This window comes from Cervus canadensis, chromosome 4, assembly GCF_019320065.1.
Source record: "Cervus canadensis isolate Bull #8, Minnesota chromosome 4, ASM1932006v1, whole genome shotgun sequence".
Taxonomy (NCBI): Eukaryota; Metazoa; Chordata; class Mammalia; order Artiodactyla; family Cervidae; genus Cervus; species Cervus canadensis.
In genome coordinates, this window is record NC_057389.1 from 43,370,787 (window position 1) to 43,389,261 (window position 18,475).

Here is an 18,475-nt window from a genome sequence, read left to right on the forward strand (position 1 = left end):
GGTGACTGAAAAATGGCATGCTTCAGCAACAACCTATCACTGACCCTGAAGGTTCCAGGTGACAAGACTTCCCACTGTCCTTGCCACCTAGGATGCTGAGAAATCCACCTCCACACTATTTGCACGGGAGTAGAATGGGAGAGGGTGAGGGTGCTGAGGGGGGGAACTGTACTTTAAAGATTTCTGTTAAAAATTTCAGAGTTTGCACGCCCATGTGGCGAAAATAGGCTAGCTTCCCTGGTGGCTCAGATGGTAAAGAATCCACCTGCAATGCGGGAGACCTGGGTTCAATCCCTGGGTCGGGAAGATCCCCTGGAGGAAGATGTGGCAACCCACTCCAGTATTCTTACCTGGAGAATCCCCATGGACAGAGGAAGCTGGTGGGCTATGGTCCACGGGGTCGCAGAGAGTCGAACACGACTGAACGACTCAACACAATGTCTAACACACAGTGGTGGCTGCCCTTAGAAGGGACCTGGATTTTCCAGTTTGCAACTCCCTCTGCCCGGCCCCCCCAGCAGGCATTTCAATTTGCAACCATCCATCCAGTAGATGGGTGGACAACTATACATGGATAACCGGAGACCAGAGTGAAGCTCTGGGGCCAGGGTACCTGCTATGCTGGGCAGCACTCAGGCTTGACTCTGGCTGATCAGCTGCAGTCAGTCTGCACAGGAGTGAGCAGGAGGGCAGGGTCAGACTTCTGTGACCTGCACTCACGCAGGGCGCACTGGGGGTGGAAGGGCAAACGGAGGGAAGATGGCTATCCCCAGTCACTGTCCTACACAGCTAGGGGACGAACGCACAAGTGAAAGATCAGAGCTCCATGCGGGCATTCAAAGCGAACAACAGAGTGTGTCTCTTGTTTCTCATTTAGATCATTTATTAAGAGCAAAAGTCGGGCCATCCCATCTGTGTGATATTGCAACATGAAAAGTCATATACATACTAAGGAGACCCCACAGAATTGAGAGCCTTTCAACAGTACAGAGCCATAGATTACAAAATTAAAATACAAATGATCCCCCCAATTGGCAGGAAACATGTACAATGAAGAGGCCTGGAATGGAAGGGCACTTGCTTTTCGATAAGGCAGTTACAAAATGGAAAAAAAAACAAACCCAAACCAACCCACACCCCTAAAACACTCTGATGGGCTGAACAGATAACAGACATGTGAAACAGGGATCCTGCACAAGCCTCTGCCATTGGCAAAGATATGTTCATTAAATGAAAGCCATTGAAGAGTTTGTGTTTGAAGATGCAAGCCATATGAAATGACTGTAGACATTCCTACTGTAAGAAAAGTCCCACCCTGCCTCTGGCTGGATTCCACCTCAAAAAATGGGATTGACTTTACCCTTCCTAACCATGAACTTGGAAAGAGTCTAATAAAATGAAAGGAATACAAAAGCACCCCTAGAGCACCACGCTTCCCAGGGCGTGGTCTTGAGCTCACCTGTCCTTCAGTTCAACTGTCTCTCTCGCTAACAGGGACGGGGGCAGCAAATGGCAGGGCCACAGAGCTGTGTCTGCTCAAGTCAGGGTCACCTGATTGACCCACCTGAAAGGCAAGTGCATTTCATGAGAACTTAGATTCTAGGACACCACCACATTTCCCACTAGGACTCTGGAACCTTGGTCTTAAATTACAGGCTCTTTCTGATCTCCCTTTCCATTCATTTTACAAAACTCAACTGACAGCCTTCCCAGTCAGGTCTCACAGCCTGGAGTTCTGCAGGTTGGTTCACAGTCCCTGAGAGCCAGGCTGGCCTGGGGGACCTCTGCTCAGTGGCAGGTCTCAAGGACCTGAGGGCAGCTCCCTTGCAGAATGGGTTCCAGCTACGCTGTGAGTTGTGAAGTGAACGAGCGCTAAGTGGGTCTAGATGATGCCAAAGCATTCAGGCAAGTCTTTTTGAATCTTGGTTTCCCCATCTCTAAAAATCAATGACTGGGCAATGGCAACCTTTAAGGAGTTTCCAGCTTGAAAATATGGCACCTCTCTGACACTGAGACATGTGGTTCCCCCAAGTTCCTAAGCTTTGCTTTCTCCATAAAAGCAGTGTGTGCAGTACTTGCAGGAATCTTAAGGTATAAGCCCTTAGGGGCTATTTAACCTTTCAACTCCAGGACAGCATGATCATAGTTTACAATCTTCCAGCTAAAGCTTTTCCTAAGTTTTGTGAGGCAAACACAAAACTAAGGCCTCTTCTGTCCTAAGGTATTTTTTAGCAGTTCTGGAAGCACTCTCTTCTCCCCTGACCTCCTCCATCAGCTTTAGCAAGACTGAGGGAGTATAACTGGGGTTTCCTCAACATCTTCAATAAGGAACTAAATGGACTAATGATACTTAGAGGGGAGAACAGTCGGGACACCAAAGTGTCTGTTTGCTAGCTGCTCCTTCCCCAAAGACAACACTATACCCTGGGATGGTGCCAGCGATTAGTCCTTGGCTAACTTACGTGGCCCCCATTAGGCAGAGACTAAGATGGAAATTACTGAGAACACAGAAAAGCCAGAGGTTTACGAAGATAGGACAGGCTTCCCCAGGAGGTAGTGAGTTCTCTGTCCTCGGAGGTGTTTAAGCCCAGACTGCTCAAACCTTGGTGGGACGGTTGTAGGCAGAATGTCAGCACCTATGGGAGACTGGACTGGATGACTTAGAGGTCCTTTCCCAACTTTTGGATCTTGTCGCTGTAATGACAGAGTCCTCAGATGACTTCCGTGCAGTAACGGCTCTGGGATCCATGGTTGGGCTCCTGAGTAAGTTCCCACTCTGGCTTTCTCCTTCCTACCATGCAGGTGCCCTCCAGGATGTTAACAAAAAGTTCCCACTAAATAAACAGCTGAAATGCCAAGGTTAGATGCAACATTCCAGCTGCAAGCAGTTATTCATATCTGCTCTCTGGAAGACTAGCTGTGACTATTTAGCTATGACAGGAACATCTAGCAACTTGGCGGCTGCATCACATACATGAAATTCCTCTTCCTTTTACACCCCTGGTCTTGAATCCTTTGGTTGCAATCTCTCAAGGGATTTGGCTATGATCTTTTTCACATGCTGTTGCCAACCTAAGAGTCTGTTCACTGAAATAAAGTCTGTCCATTTGTTTTTTAAAAACCTTAAAAGGAAGCAACACGGATGGCAAGATGTTGACAATTCCATGTGACACTCTTCAGGGCACAGGAAAGAACGAAGCAGGCTGGAACTGAGGCAGGAGCCGTGCTCTTTAAGAAGACAAAGCCAGTTCTGGATTGCATATTCCAGTTTTGCCCAGGAGCACCAAGAGGAGAGAAGGCAATGCTGCGACGTGACAGGTAGAGAGAAGCACGAGTCCTTGACAGGTGGCAGAGAAATGCAGGCAGCCACGATGAGCGCTGCGCTCCCCAAGCCCCACTGCTCCCCACAGCCAGACCTGGTTGCTTTGGAGGGTCGGCCACCTCTAACAGGTAGACGTCTCCTGCTCCAGATCAAACCGTGGGAAACTGCAGAAGAGGCTAAGGCAAGTGGCTTAGTGGTCTGATGAAATAGATTTCTGCACACAAGAAAAATACAAGCTCAGAGAGTTTTGTCTTTTCTCTCATCTAAGATGCTTTCGAAGGTTGAAAAGACACCCACAACTTCCACGCTCCAAAGGCCCTCTCCTTAGAGGAAAGCTGGCACAGGATTTGAGGGCGCACAGCATCTGGCTGAGGGGGAAGCTTCCCAGGCTTCATGTGGGAACGAAAGCACTCTCACAGCCACTCTTGAACAGATGGGACCTAATACCACAGCTTCTTGTACAGAAGTGCATTGCTGTCTCTTAACTGGGAACACAGATCTGCTGTTGAAGAAACAGTGACATGACCTACACGTCCATAATTCTGGTTCAAACATCAGAAAAATACACTTTTTTTTCTCAAGGAGTTGTGGACATTTCCAGAGAGCAGGTTCCCAATGTCTTAAGCCTATCTGCCCCCTAACTCCAGCCTGACGAGAAAACACTTTCTTGGATAAAGGGGGCTTGGTGTTTGATGCCTTCAAAGCCATTCTAACTCAGCTCCTCAGGGGGGGAAAAAAAAATCTACTTTAGAGCCTTCTTGATGCCCACACATCAAGAGCCTTCAGCTGTGAGTAGTGAGACTCTTTAAACACCTATTGAATCTGCACAACTGAAAACACGCACAGAGCACCCTGATGTGCCATCCATGGCCAGGTGTATGAAAATAAAATCCACTCAGTCTCAAGTATGCTCTATGTACATTCATTTATACATATCTTAAAAGGCTGCAATCTGCTAGACAGGCGTGGTGAACACCGGTGAAAGCTGGGCTGCAGCTGAACACACGGTGCTTTACTGAGGGACGGCGCTGGCCCTAGCCCTGCCCGCAGAAAGCACGCTCCGTGGAACTGACACCTTTGGCCACTCTACCACCCGGCTGGGTGTGTATGTGTTGGGGGTTATTCTGACTTCTCTGTGTGGATGCTCAGATTAAGTCATCTATGAGACACTAAAACACTCTGTCAGGCTATGCTGTCCAGTGCTGCTTCTATTTTTTAAGGCTTAAGGAAGAACTCAGAATGAAAACTGAGTTAGAAAGCAGTACCTCTGACGACAACTTTTGTCAAGGTGGTCAGAAATTAGAATTCAAGTCCTTTCTTCTCTTTTCTTCCCACTCCCTGTCCACATCCTCTGCCCTCCAATACACTGACTAGAAAATTTTGCAAAAGCATACTTTTGGATATAAAGCTTTGTTTTCAAAGGATACTTTGGCTCTGATATAATTAGATAGAGGAATCTGAGGTTTTGAACATAAAAAAAAAAAATCAGGTAATTATTAATACTTAAAAAAAAAACCACTTTAGCAACCTTCCCCCTAAAAGAGAGGCAAATTGCTCACAAAAATGAACATCAGATGGCACTGACCTGTGTTGCTCAAACCCATGATTTGTTGCTGACCCCCAAGGAGGCCAAAGCTGGTCAGACTTTCTATCCCAGAGCTGGACTTCGGAGCAGAAACCACCTGGTCCTTGGCAGCTTCCTTGTGGTTGTGAATTAAGGATTAGTATTTCTGAAAACAAGAGCCCCAAACCACTAAATATCTCCATGTGTCAAAGCATTTCTGGCCCAGGAGAATGACTGAAGTCCCAGTACATCATTTCACCCTGAAGTATGAAGCGTGGAGGGGTGCACAACGGGCCACGGCTCCCAGGAGGGGCTCTGCGTCAGGGTTTCTGGCACCTCCACAAATACAGCTTGGCACAGGAGTCTGCCCTGGAGTCCCGGTCTGACCTGAAACCTCCTGCTGGTGCATCAGGACTTCCTCACGCTCTAGAAGTGACGTGGTGAGCAACAGGAACAGCAGAGGCCTCGATACCAAGAGGTGGGAAGCCCAAGACTGGCTCCGCTAGTTACAGTTGGATGTGCCAGTAAACCTTGCCTGAGTGCCTACTGTGTGCACAGCACAGAGCCGGTGAGGGGCCGGGCTCAAATGATTTGCTGATAAGCGACAAAGCGTGGTGTCTACGTCCCTGGCAGACGTCTGCTCATGCACCTCTCTGCCAGCCGTACCTTGCTGCTGGTCCGGGGCTATACCTCACAAGCAGTCGCGTGGAACTACAAGGTGACTACCAAAATGTCTGTCATCCCACATGTCCAGCAGAATTGACTTAATGCTCTGTAGAATGCGGTAATGCATTGTTTTCCTTTCATTCTTTTTCTGATCTTGTGATTTTTTTAGTCCAGTAGTTGCCTTAAGAGAAAGTCTGTGTATAAACATGCTGAATCATGAGAATATAATCCTCCTGCCCGAAAAGATTTACAGTATTCATTATTCAAACTTTTTTATTTACAATAAAATTTAACAGTCTTTATGGGCTTAAATGTAGCAGATGTCACCTGTGCATTAAGTATTATACTTCATTCCTTGAAGGTGTGTTTCATCATCACTCAAGCTGCTTGCCACTCTCTGACTTCTGGTCCAGTCTACTCTTGTTACTCTTCACCATGTAGATGAAGTAAGCAAGGGTCTCCTTTTCATTCACAGGTATGTTCCTGAAGTGTCGGCTGACAGTCTATACGGGAGGGAAAAACAGAGCCCAAGAAAGCATGTTAATAAACCAGGGCCTTGGATTCTCAGTTGTGTAAAAGGGAAACAGCAAGCTGCTTCCAGAGCTGGGAGGGAGTTATGATTACTGCACAGCTCCCCGCAGTGCTCCAGAATAGAGAATGTGAATGCCCTTCTTTCCCAGGCTTAGGGGATTTGGTTTCCAGGCTTCCAAAAGCAACATTTTAACTCACAGCACTCCCAAGATGCAGTCCTATTTCAGGGGCAGATAGCCTATCCATCACAGCATAGTCTCAAGGTCATCTCCATGGAGGAGGACACTGGGACTGCTCTGGGTGACCAGCTGCTACCATAACCTCTCAGGCCTTGGAACTGCGCCGAAAAGTGTCTTTTTAAAATTGTGTCAAATAAACAGCCAACTGAACAGATGTAAGGGTCTGACCCAAAAAATCATCTAAATAGTATGTAACTGCTTCTTGAAAGACATCAGATTTGAAGGAAAATTCATCATATATTATGTATTCCCAATACTTTGATCTATTTCAAGTCCTGAGAATGCAGTCTCCGCTTGCCCCATCTCATTCCATCCTTCCCACCAGGGGTGGACATTGGTTTTGAAGTATGAAAGGCTTATGTACTTCTATGTTTTATCTGGATGCTAGCGAAGGAGAGGTTTAAGAAAAAATGATGGATCAGCAAGAAAGCTCTCAAGTAAAGATAAAAAACCAACAGGGATGTGAGCCCATAAGGAAATCTCTGAATGGACCAAGGGCTCTAGGACAGATAAAAAGGGAGTCAGAGAATGAAAACTACAGAGTGGTTGTCTCTGGGTGGTTGGATTGTATTTTCCATCATTTCCAAATTTTCTATAAAAGAGAGAAAAATACATTTAGAAAATAAGGATGAGAGGATGCTCATATACATACCAATAGGACAGAAGCATCAAGGCAGGCTGTTAGTATATTAAAATAATGGCTAATGGAGCACCCCAACCCCATCCCACGCCCTGAACTAGATAAGGACTCAGGGCTCGAGAAAACATTCTTGGGCTCCATTCATTATAATAAACACTTCTATTACCAATACCAGAGTAGAAAAAAATCAAGGAAAGAAAACAAAGAAAGAAAAATAGCTCCTACAGAATATGAGTGAAGGTTTAGGGATGATTAATCAGACACACCTCATATACAGAATGGAACGTATCTGGAAAGAATCTTGCAAAACAAGATTCAAACAAACAAGCAAACAAAAGAACTCTCAGGACTTAGAATCAGGAGTCGTGAGATTCCAAGCTACCAACTTGCTATGTGATTTTAAGCAAGTCCTTTCTTTTTCTCTGTGCCCTGGTTTCTTTTATGGAAATCAGGCCTTTCTAGGTCTAAAGCTGGGGGATTCTAAATTGTGCAAAAGAGGGAAGAGGAAGTTGCTTCTAGAGGTATGGAGGGGTTCATACACAGGAAGAATCGAGGTCACAGTCAGCAGCATAGTGCTGGAGCTCCCTCTTTAGAGGGCAAGTTTGTCTACCTACTTCTGCTAACTGGGCCTTATTGAAGCCTGGTCTGGTCTGCAATTTGTAGTGTCGTTTATAGCGTCGGAGAGTGTTCACCTGCAGCTGGAACAGATCAACCTAGAGAGAAGAGGAGAAACACATTATCCATCACCTGACCAGCCACGACTCATCAAATGCCCCCATGTGCCTAGCACTATGCTAGGTAGGGGTGGGGAGGGAGAGGACTACAGACAAGTCTTAGAAATGGCCCACTGAGGACTAATTACTGGCTGGGAGGACAGAAACAACAGTGGAAGCAGAATTCTGGCCAGGGAGGGGTGGTCCTAGAAGGCTGATGGAGGTGGTGAAGCTTATGCTAAGGACAGGCAGGGTTTTGAAAGGGAGCAAGGAACAGAGAGTAGGGAATTATAGAGAAGGCCATGAGCTCAGAAAGTCAGGGGAGAAACACACGGGCTAGGAGATCAGAGGCACTTATGGTGGGTTTAAAGGGTGAGACTGGGTGGTAGCATGTCTTGACAAGCAGAAGTAGTGATCCTGGTTTGGGGAGGGGGGTGCTATCCCCAGAAGATGAATCTGTGGTGGTTTGTAGGAAGACTGACTGGGGTGCGGGGGGATGACAGAGGGAGCTGCTGCAGTGATGATCCAGAAATGTGATGGGAAAGCAGGGGTGCTGATGCTGGAAGGGGCAGCAGGCAAGGAGAGAAAAGGGAAAAAGCAGACAGACATCTAGAGGACAGGTCAGAGCTCGGCCCAGAGTGGACAGACGGACGTGAAGGAGGACAGCAGGATGTACTAGTGTTCTCAGACAGTTCTCCCCAGGCCTAGCCGTCAGGTATAAGGATCCTTAACCGCCCCCCGCCCAGAGAAAGCTCAAAGCTACTGTAGCAGATGTACAAATCGGCAGGCTAGGGTCTGGGTCTCTGCAGATGACTGGGTAACAGAGGGGAAAGGACTCTCCTTTGATTTTTCTCTAATAAAGGAAGAGAGTAAAGCTGCACAGTCATGAAATAGTGAAGGCCCGGAAAGTTGGGCTGCCTTTACCTGCCTCTAAAAGAGATGTTCTTGCTTCAGGCAGGTGGAGAGCACTTAAAAACAAAATGAATGATCAATATGAGGGACCAAAGTCCTTCATTCTTTTCAAACATTCCTCAAATCTTTTTCTTTTTGTGAAAAGCATTTTGATAGTGAATACATCCATTCCTTCGTAAAATAATAATGCTAAAAGCATTAGAAAGATACTGTAAACCAGTGATAGAAAAGGGGACACAGAGAGGGGCAGGGGGAAAGGGCCATATTTTCAAAGATTTTCCTCTGCATCTGCAGACAAAGGCCCGCCTACTCTTTCTATTCCTACACAGTCATTTTCACCCTGAGTGCTAACAGGCGGTTGCCTTATGAAATATTCATGTGTCAAATATTCAATGTACATTATAAATGGTTCTTCTTTTGCTGAGTCTTAAGTGAAAACAATTTAGACAGAAAGAAAATTCGATATTCATTCTTGTTAACCTTGCTTAATAGACACTGGCACTTTGACGGGATGGTGGCCTTCTGGTTTGAGAAGCGATGGTTCTCAGCAGGACAATTCTGCCTCCAGAGGACACCTGCAATGTCTGGAGACCCTGGGAGTGGTGGTATGCCTGGCACCTGGTGGGTAGAGGCGAGGGATGCTGCTGAACATCTTATGAGGCACAGGACAGCCGCCACCACAAAGAATTATCTGGCTCCAAATGTCAACAGTGCCACTGTTGAGAAACTCTGTGCCAGTGTAACTGACCTTGGAACAGATCTTTGGGAATAAGCCTGGACCAGGAATCAGAGAATGATAGAAAATCCGAGCTGGTGGGACCTGACAATTTACACCTTCATTTTGCAGACCAGGAAACAAAGCGGAAGTGACTTCCCCAATCCATACACACTCAGTCTCCATCTTTAAGGGCAAAACCAAAGTTCTGAAAAACTCGGCATTGTGGTTGTATTTAAGTACTTTTCAGGGGCTTCTTGAAGAAAGGCAGCACAGATACTGAAGAGGGCACTGGATTGGGGCCCCCAAACTGAGTGTGTGACCTTGAGTGTCTGTGCCTGTCAGTAAAATGGTGGGGCAGTTAGACCAGTTGATTTCTAAGCTTTCAGCCCTCAGGTTCCATATTACTATGATGCTATGATTCACTTTTCAAATACACCACAGCAACACAAAGGCGGCTAAAGTTACTTCTTAGACCAGGCCAGAGGTAAGGATCAGGTCAGAATTCATTCTCCCAGCTTTCTCAAGAAGTTTTGGACTTTTACCTCAGGAATGTCAGTGTCATGCTCAGGAGAATCTCCGCCATCGTCACTTGTCTTCCTCTTCCTTTTATTTCGTACACTCTGGATGAAATTTTTGTGAAAATCGCAAATATACAGATGCCTTACCTGATGGGAAGCAAATTAAAGTCAGAGTTGCCAATCCCATGGAAACAGCAACAGGTATCTGTTAAACTATTGGCCTTTTCTCCTTTGTGAGGCATTGGAGAGACCACGGGAAGAAACAGATACAAGCCATCATTTCCTCAAAGAGAACACTAATATCACACCAGGCAGTTCATTATAAATCAAGTGCCCCCTGGATGATAAACACAACACATGTGACAGACACAGCAAAGGGCAGGGCTCCTGCAGCTGAGGTAACTGGAGTGGAAGTCCCTGACCAGAAGAAGACTGCAGGGAGATAGGAAGCATTCTGGATGGGACAGCCAAGATTGAAGTTTCAAAGGAGGCTGACAGAAGGTGTGAGTGAGGAGGCCCTGAGGAGACTGTATCCCTTAGGTGAAAGTGACGGCCTGTGTAGGAGCATCAGGAGAAATTCAGGGTTTGGGACATGAGAACAGCTTAGACTTTCCTTCAAACAAGACAGAGTTCCCCTGGGACATGACATCTTCAGACCTGTAGGAGTGAGTAACTTACTTACATGGGGCTGGAATGCACTGCCCCTGGGAGCAGGAAAGCGGGCACTGTGGTAATGATAGGATAACAGGCCATCCTATTTTAACATTGACAATAGCAACTACTGTACCATGACAACCCTCTGAAAAACTATTTCTATGTATCAATTTATAATTCTTGCATCAGCACTCATGTAATCCACAAAGAGAAGCAGAAAGAGGTGCAGAGATTCTCACAAGGTGAAACCACATAAAAGAAGCTGGATACCACTGCTGATTTTCTAATGGAGGCTGGAGGCATAATAGTAAGTGAAGGTGGAAGCAGCAGCTAAGATGTGAAGGACGTGTTTTTATTAAGAATATAAGTACCAGGGTTGAGATGGAGGAGCCATTCAAGAACCTAACAAACTGAATGCCTGTGTAAATGACTTGGGGTTGTTGACACTGAACCAGATGTTACACAAATGTTCTTGAGAGACTTCTGAATTTGAGTTTATTCCTCAACTGCTTAAAGATAAAAGTAAGCTGATAGGAAACCAGCGTAATTAATTCAGGCCTTTCCATGGAGAAAATAATGGAAACTATTTCTTATTCACATGAATCAGCACTTTCACGTGGTTAGATTAGCGAGCCATGAGGAGTTTTACGTTTACATTGTGATAGTGTCTTGCAGACAGCAGGTATCCAATAAATGTTGCTGTACCAACACAGGCAGCCCCTTGCATCTAAAAGCAGCTTAGGCCAGTAAAAGCCACATTTACGTATGGCTACAAATTTGAATGACTTTGCCAGATTCAACTCTGTCAAAGGACTTTCAGACACAGCACGTGTCACAGTCTCAAAGAATCCCATCCAGCTGATGCAGAGACGACTGGACGTGCTTTCATCAGGGAAGAAAGCACATTCACAACATATCCTACATCCCCCATGCTAGCTAGTTTCACATGTAAGACTAAGCTGTTCTTCAGATTCACAGACTGACAGGCTTAGAAAAAGAACAGGCAGAGGCATGATTCCTAAAGCTGTGACTGGGAGATGTTCAGGTCAAGATGCTAGAATAATAGAATCCTAGATGGAAAAGAACTAAGCAATCACTAGTGCAAACCCCCGGCTCCCATCTCATTTTCTAGAGATATAAACTGAAGCCACCTTAAATGAGGAAATGACCTGGCCAAGGTCATCCAGACCGTCTAACCCCGGGCACGTGTCCTTCCTACTGCAACACCTTCCTTACGCTGCTCTCCACTTCCACTTTCCCCCAGAAAAAAGCAGATATATGTCAATTGGAGTGATGTTTGAAAGCATGTTATATCTTAATAAATCACAGAACACTGCCAATGCCTATACAGAAGGAGTTAAACTGCCTGAGTTGGATTTAAGGTGCTATTATTTTAAAAGGTTCTCTGCTAGACCCTTTTACAAGATAAATAGTCATTATTCTTCCTTAACCATTTTCAAGTACATATTGGTTTTCAGAATTTCAAAGCTCAGTGGCCTTTGGGGAGTTGGGGGTGGAGGAAGGAGGGTGATAGAAAAGGCTCTCTCTTTTTTTTTTCCTGTTTCACTTTCTGCAACAGCTAAAAATTCTTGTAACACAGCAGTTACTTAGAATTGAATTCCTGCCTAAGCCTGTGAGAATGAAATAGAATCCCTTTCAGAAATAATGACTCTACAACACCACCTTGAAACAAACTATGAGTGAGTCTGCCTTGAAATCCTACTCCTTCAAAAGCATTACCTTTTGGGGACTCTAGTACTGGACTCAGGCTGCCTCTCTTCCAGACAGTGTGTATCAAAGTCAACCTAGCCCTACACAGGTTTTCCAGAGGGGTCACCGGGAAAATGGAGTCCCAGATGCTGCAACACAACTGCTCAGAGGGTGGGCTTAAAAGAACCGGGAATTTGTTTCTTAAGGACTGGAAAAAATATTAAGTAAAGACTTTCAACAATCTACACAGAAGGTGGGCAATGCTTCCATGAGGATGAATCCACTGCTGTTCTTGAATTGAGCATTTCACTTCCATATTGTCCCATTCCAGGCCACCACTGTGGCTAGCCAGTTATTTGCTCTCGGTTGAATTCCTTTCATTCACTGATAGAAACTTGTAGTGAGAAAGCCATCAATTCACCCCTAACCACTCAAAAATAGCATCTTTCCATTGGAGAGTTGCAAATATAATTGTTAGCTTAAAACAACAACTGGACGTGAGAGTAAGAGTGTAGAAGAAAGCGCATGGAAGATATTTTTAATTTTTTATTTATTGAAGACTTAATCAAGCCTTATGTGTGAGGCCAGGAAGTAAATCAGACAACAGATTCAAGAAATTAACCAGCCTCTTAGGTGCTGTGTGATTTTGGCACCCTCGCTTCCTATCTCTGGGTCTCAGTTTCCCTTGTAACATCAGAAGTGGAAAAAGTGGGTGTCCTTTCAGTTTAATGAGCAATCTCTGATTTCCCCCCAAAGTGGAGAAATTTTGGTCTTAAAAGAGAAGAGATGGTAACCACCTAATCTAGCTGGTCCACCTGAATATTAAATACCCCCCTAACTCATTTCCAATTCCTAATCACCTGGCAGCCACTTTAGGCTTACAGCAACAGATGTCAAACGAAAAAGTTCTTAATTGGTTGACAATAGACACACCTTCAGAATTTTTAGAATAGTTAACTACAGTAGTGAAATCGCATTGGAAAAGTTTTCTATTCAAATTTAAATTACCCACCCCCACCGCTCCCCGGGCATTTCTAAAGAACTTAACTCTATAAAAGTAGGTTTTCTTCCTTCCAAATCACTTTGACCGCCTGAGCCACCTCCCAAGACCAGGTCCTGGCCTTATTTCTGCCACATCCTTGAAAATCCCATTTCCCCACAGCTGCCTGCTTAAGCAGCGAGCTCGGCGACCCTGTGCAGAAGCTGAGGCCGCCGCAAACAGGAAAGGAGCTGCCACCTTTCCTTTTCTGAAGGAATAACAGGGATCCGAGAAGGAGGGAGAAGTTGGAGAAGAGCCGGGTCCCTTCATCACCTGCTCCTCCGTGGGCCAACCAAATGAACCCACCTCTTCCTGCTCCCCTGCCTACACCGATAAAACGCGCTAAAAACTGGTGTCAGATCTTGCCAGGCAGGAAGGGTCCTCGGAGCAGACCCGCCACCAACCTCCCGGATTTGGGCAGAGTCCTAGTTAGAGCCCGTCAACGCCGAGCGGCCTTTGCAAGCCTGAGTCCAACTCATCAATTTGCAGATAAAGGGCGGCGAGGCCCCAGGGAGGGGAGGGCCCCCGAGTCCCTCCCGCAGCCCGGGGCAGCGGCCCGAGAGCCGCCCGGCGCGGGGACCCAGCCGGGGGCGGGGGCGGACTCACGCTCTTGTCGATGTCCAGCTTGAGTTTCTTCTGCGAGATGCTCTTCTGGACTCTCTTGCTGAAGGAGGCGTTGCCCGCGGGCCGGACGCAGCGCTCGCCGTCCTCGATGAGGCAGCAGCTCTGGCCGTAGCCCGGGGCGGCGGCGGGGGCGGCGGGGGGCCCTTCGCGGCTGTCCTCCTCGGTGCTAAAGCCGTTCATCTCCTCGCCCCGGGCCGGCCCCTCTGGGGGAAGGTCCCCCGTAGGCCACTCCGCAGCCGCGCTCCCCGCGGGGCAGGTCGCCGAGGCCCCCGCGTTCGAGGGTCCCAGAGTCCGTCTCCAGCCGAGGCGCTGCCCGGCCCCGCGCCCGGGAGGCCCGGCTCCGCTCTGCCGCGCTCTGGCTCTTTCGGTTCCCGGCCCGCGTCTCCACCAAGCCCCTTCCTCCCTGCTCGCGGCCCCGGGGTCGTCTCCCGCAGCTTGCAGGGCCCCGCCGGGAGTCACCCTGAGGCGTCTTCTGCCGGGGGCCCTGAACCGTTACCCTTCGCCGGGGACGTCCAGGAGGGCGTCCCAGGAAGCACCAGCTCCCCGAGGACTCCGGGCCCGGGTTGCCAGAGGGTTCTGAGGGCCCCCGCCGGCTCCCGCCTTCTTTCGGCTGCCGGGCAAACTCGCCGCCGGGCAGCTCCCCCGGGGTGGCGCGGCCTCCCCGCGCGGGGCCCGGCCTCGAACCCGCGGCGCCCGGGCCCCGCGGCTCCTCCGGCCCGCCCCACCCCTGCAGCTGCTCGGCTGCGCCCCGAGTCCCGAGGCAGCCCCTTGGCCGCCCGGCCGCCGCCCGCCCAACGCTCCGCACCACAACAGTTCGCTCCCCCCCGCCCTCCGCGGGACAGCGGAAGTCCCGCCTCCGAGAGCCCATTGGTAGCCTTTCCTCTGTGGGCGGGGCCTCCGCCGCCGCTGGCACGTCCCATTGGGCGCCATCGCCGCCAGTCCCCGGCGCCTGGCTACTTCCTGGACTCTGCTGGGATGGGTTCAAAGTAGAGAAAGTGGAAGAGGGAAGAGTTCCCCGGGTGAGGGAGACGAGCCGTTCCGCAGACTTTCCGGGCTCGGGGAGGGATGGCTAGCAGGGTCCCAGTTGGACGGAGGGCCCGACTCCGGGGACAGAGTATCACCTTCGGGGGACAGAAGTACAGTCGTGGGCGGAGGCGCAGAGGGACAGATACGCGGTGGGGCTTGTGAGGGGGGGACCTAAAGAGAGAGGTACTGTCATGACAGGTTCAGACTGGGTGAAACGGAAGGACCAGGGCCAGAGGACCCGCAGACCCGCGGGATAGAAACCGGATAGAAAGACAGTCATGGCGGGAAAGACAGAGGGACAATCGGGACAGATACGTGGAAAGACATGGAGAAGAGGTGATGGGGGTCTGATGGCGGGTCTTGTAAGGCGGTCAGAAGCTTAGGGGTGGCGGAGACGCCCCACTGTGGAGACTGGGATAGGCTTGGTCGGTGCGGAAGGGGAGAGGGACGGGGACCCGAGGGGCTTGGGTGACCCTTCAGCTGGGAAGAATCGGAAGTCAGGATTAGGTCTGGAGGGTGGACTGAGTGAACCGCGCGGGGAAGAGGAGGGGCTGCGGAGGAGATGCAGAAAAGGGCTGGGCCAATCTCGGCGTGGAGAAGGGTTTGCCGTATTTTGGGCCCTCCCTGGAGCTCTGTAAGCTGAGGCTTCTATTGCTTTAAGCCTCCGGGTTTACTCGCGAGGTGGCCGCGCCCTGCAGAGCCTGGGACTTGGGGTTCGGAGCCCAGAATGTCACGCACACCTCCAGGGCCGTAGGGAAATCTGCTCCAGCACGCCTAGTCGGGCCACCTCTCCACTGGGTGGCCTGGGGACAAATGAGGGCCAAAGGCCCAAAGGGACTAGTCCAGGGTCAGGCAGTCACGCAGTCTTTTAGGGCTGGGAGGCATTTTCACCAGGGGAGGGACATGAAGGGGACAGGGAGCGTTAGAGTCGCACGTGTACCTATTTTAGTAGTACTTGGTGGCATTGAAGAGGCTTCTGGTTTGTATCTTGTTGAAAACGGGAAACTACCAGTTTCCATGTTTAGAAACAGATGCCCTGTGATCTTCAGTTTTCTTCAGTGCCCTTAAACGTATTTGTACCCTGTAGCCTAGTAATTTCGCATGTGAGACAACCATTTTAGGAAACTGGCCTACTAGAAAATATTTTAAACACAACAGTGTTCATTATGGGATTATTTATAATGGGAAAATTTGAAAAGAGCTGAAAAGTTCCATACTGGAAATGGTTAAATCAACAACCTAACCCTGCGTATGGGATATGATGTGTGCACATCTATATTTTTTAAAAAGAAAAACAACTATTTGTACATAAAAAATACACCGGAGTATCAACAGTAATTATTTTGGGGGAGTGGAAATAGGATTAATATTTTTCTCCTGTTATTCTACGTTTGCATTTTCCCCAATAAACATTTCTTGCCTTTCTAGTAGGAAAAAATAGAATAAAAATTAATAGAAAAAAAGGCAAGTTTAATAAGATTCTTCCCTTGGAGTTCATAAATTCAAAAGTAAATTATTGAGCATATAGTGTATATACTAATTTCAGGCTTGGCCACAGGAAGAAAATGAAATATAATCCTAGGCTTAAAAGAGTATAGCTTCTAGCAGGGAAGTTCAGACAAACACACAGAAAAACACCTGGTTATCTGTACAAGGCAGTGTGTGATAATGGTTTCAAACTTGATTGGTATGGATAAGAGCTCCTACATTTTCCATATTTTTTCCCTATATTTTTTCAAAATAGCATTTGTACCTAGCACCAGGGTGCTGCAGTACACAGTTTCTTCTGCACCTGGTTCTCCTATCACCACCCTTCTGGTGGGGAAGGGAATGGGGTCCTTATTCTTGTGGGCTTCCCCCATGGCTCAATGGGTAAAGAATCCTCCTGCAACACAGGAAACACAGGAGATGCGGGTTAGATTCCTGGGTTGGGAAGATGCCCTGGAGAAGGGAATGACAATCTACTCCAGTATTCTTGCCTGGAGAATCCCATGGACAAAGGAGCCTGGCAGGCTACAGTCCAAAGGGCCACAAAGAGTTGAACACGACTGAGCAACTAGAAGAAAGCCCTAGAAGAAAGTATTGTCTTTCAGTACTTTGAGCCCTAGAAGAAAGTATTGTCTACTCCTTATATCTGTTATTCTTATTATTTTTTTCTGTGAAGTATTTATTAGAATATGATACCATATCACTGGCCATCATTTATTTGGCCATCTATTTAAAAAAGTTATTTGTTGAAGTATAGTTTTTTTTTAATTAATTTTTTTGGAGTAATGTTGTGTTAGTTCCTCCTTTACAGCAAAATGAATCAGCTTTACGTATACATATGTCCCCTGTTTTGGATTTCCTATATCTGCTACTCCTGTATTCTTGAGAGTTCTCTTTACTTCTTACTGGGGAATGCCTCCTTACTACAGTCCCATTATAATTAAGAAATCTTTACCTTTCTCCATTCAAATTACTATTCTGTTTCTCTCCTAATTACCTCCAGCCTCTATGTATTTTTGAGGTGGGGTGGCACATGCTTTTAACTAGCCTTTACATACAATTTTGTAGTCTTTCTTCAGGGGAAAGGTGACTAATACAGAAGGGTCAGAGAGATAAAAAGTTACTGTCTTTGAGGATGGAGGAAGGGAGCCATGAGCTAAGGAATCACCTGCTTGCCTGGAAATAGGAATAGCTGTCGGGTGGCCTGGATTACAGGGCTCCAAGAACAGAGAAGCAATGCACTTTGCCAGGCAAGACTCCAGCCTCCTTGACCTTCCCTGAGTTCCCAAGGGTAGACTGAAACAGTTGAGGAGCAGCCTAGAAACCATCTGAGGCAAGATTAAAGAAACCAGAGAAGCTCATCAAGATTAGGAGACCAACTATGTGAGATGAGATTAAAGGAGTACAAGCCCTATTCACACCCTAATCTTGTCAGACCCCATCTTTGGCCCACTGTTATAAAAACCCTCATCAAATTCCCTGGGCTGAGACATAGTTTTTCAAGGCAGAGGCCTGGTGTGTTTCCCTTTTCCTGGCAAAGCAATAAAGCTATCCTTTCTGCTTTACCTGCCCCCACCCCCACCCCCACCAACCCACAAAAAGAGACAAAACAACAACAAAAGAAACCTTTATCAAAAACTTTCCTTGTGCTATTATATAGATTAGTTACAAATAGTAATATCTGAAAAAAAATTCCAATCTCCTTGCTGGGGGAATAAATCTATAACTCTGGAAAGGAGATATGAAGATATTGCAGGAATGAATACAGGAGAGAGCAGATTCTGTGATCTTATCCTGCTTTGTGTAGGATTTAAGATTCTTGAAATGGCCCTGAGAGTCTGACTTACAAGTTTAGGTAATTAATTTACAACATTTGCTTAAGTACTTAGAAATATCTGGTTTTTTAGATTTGTAAGTCTACCCTGTTGGCCATTTCAAATGTTTGAGAAAATCAGGCATATTAAATTAGTAATTGTAGTTGGAAATGTCTAAGGAAATTTGATTAATTAAGGCTGTAAGTCTGTTCAATGTTTAAGGAGGACTGCATCTACTAAACTTAAGAATTAATAGTAATCACAGAACAAGTGAAAGTGATTGTTCTTATCTTTATA

General features: G+C 47.2%; 1 protein-coding gene across 2 annotated transcripts; it reads right to left on the minus strand.

Annotated features, from left to right (window-relative positions):
- Positions 1-860: 860 nt before the first annotated feature.
- SAP30L (SAP30 like) lies at positions 861-14,137 on the minus strand. 2 transcript variants are annotated; one of them, XR_006268956.1, is made up of 5 exons: positions 13,833-14,137; positions 9,848-9,970; positions 7,577-7,675; positions 4,908-6,055; positions 861-3,824 (listed from the first exon to the last, which is right to left on the minus strand). XR_006268956.1 is itself a non-coding variant. In XM_043464890.1 (4 exons), exons 1-4 carry the CDS (start codon positions 14,028-14,030, stop codon positions 5,927-5,929), a joined length of 549 nt encoding a protein of 182 aa, XP_043320825.1. In that variant the 5' UTR covers positions 14,031-14,137; the 3' UTR covers positions 861-5,926. The 2 variants fall into 2 exon arrangements, 1 of the variants encoding a protein (XP_043320825.1); XM_043464890.1 differs by having other exon boundaries at positions 861-6,055.
- Between the last annotated feature and the right edge of the window lie 4,338 nt (positions 14,138-18,475).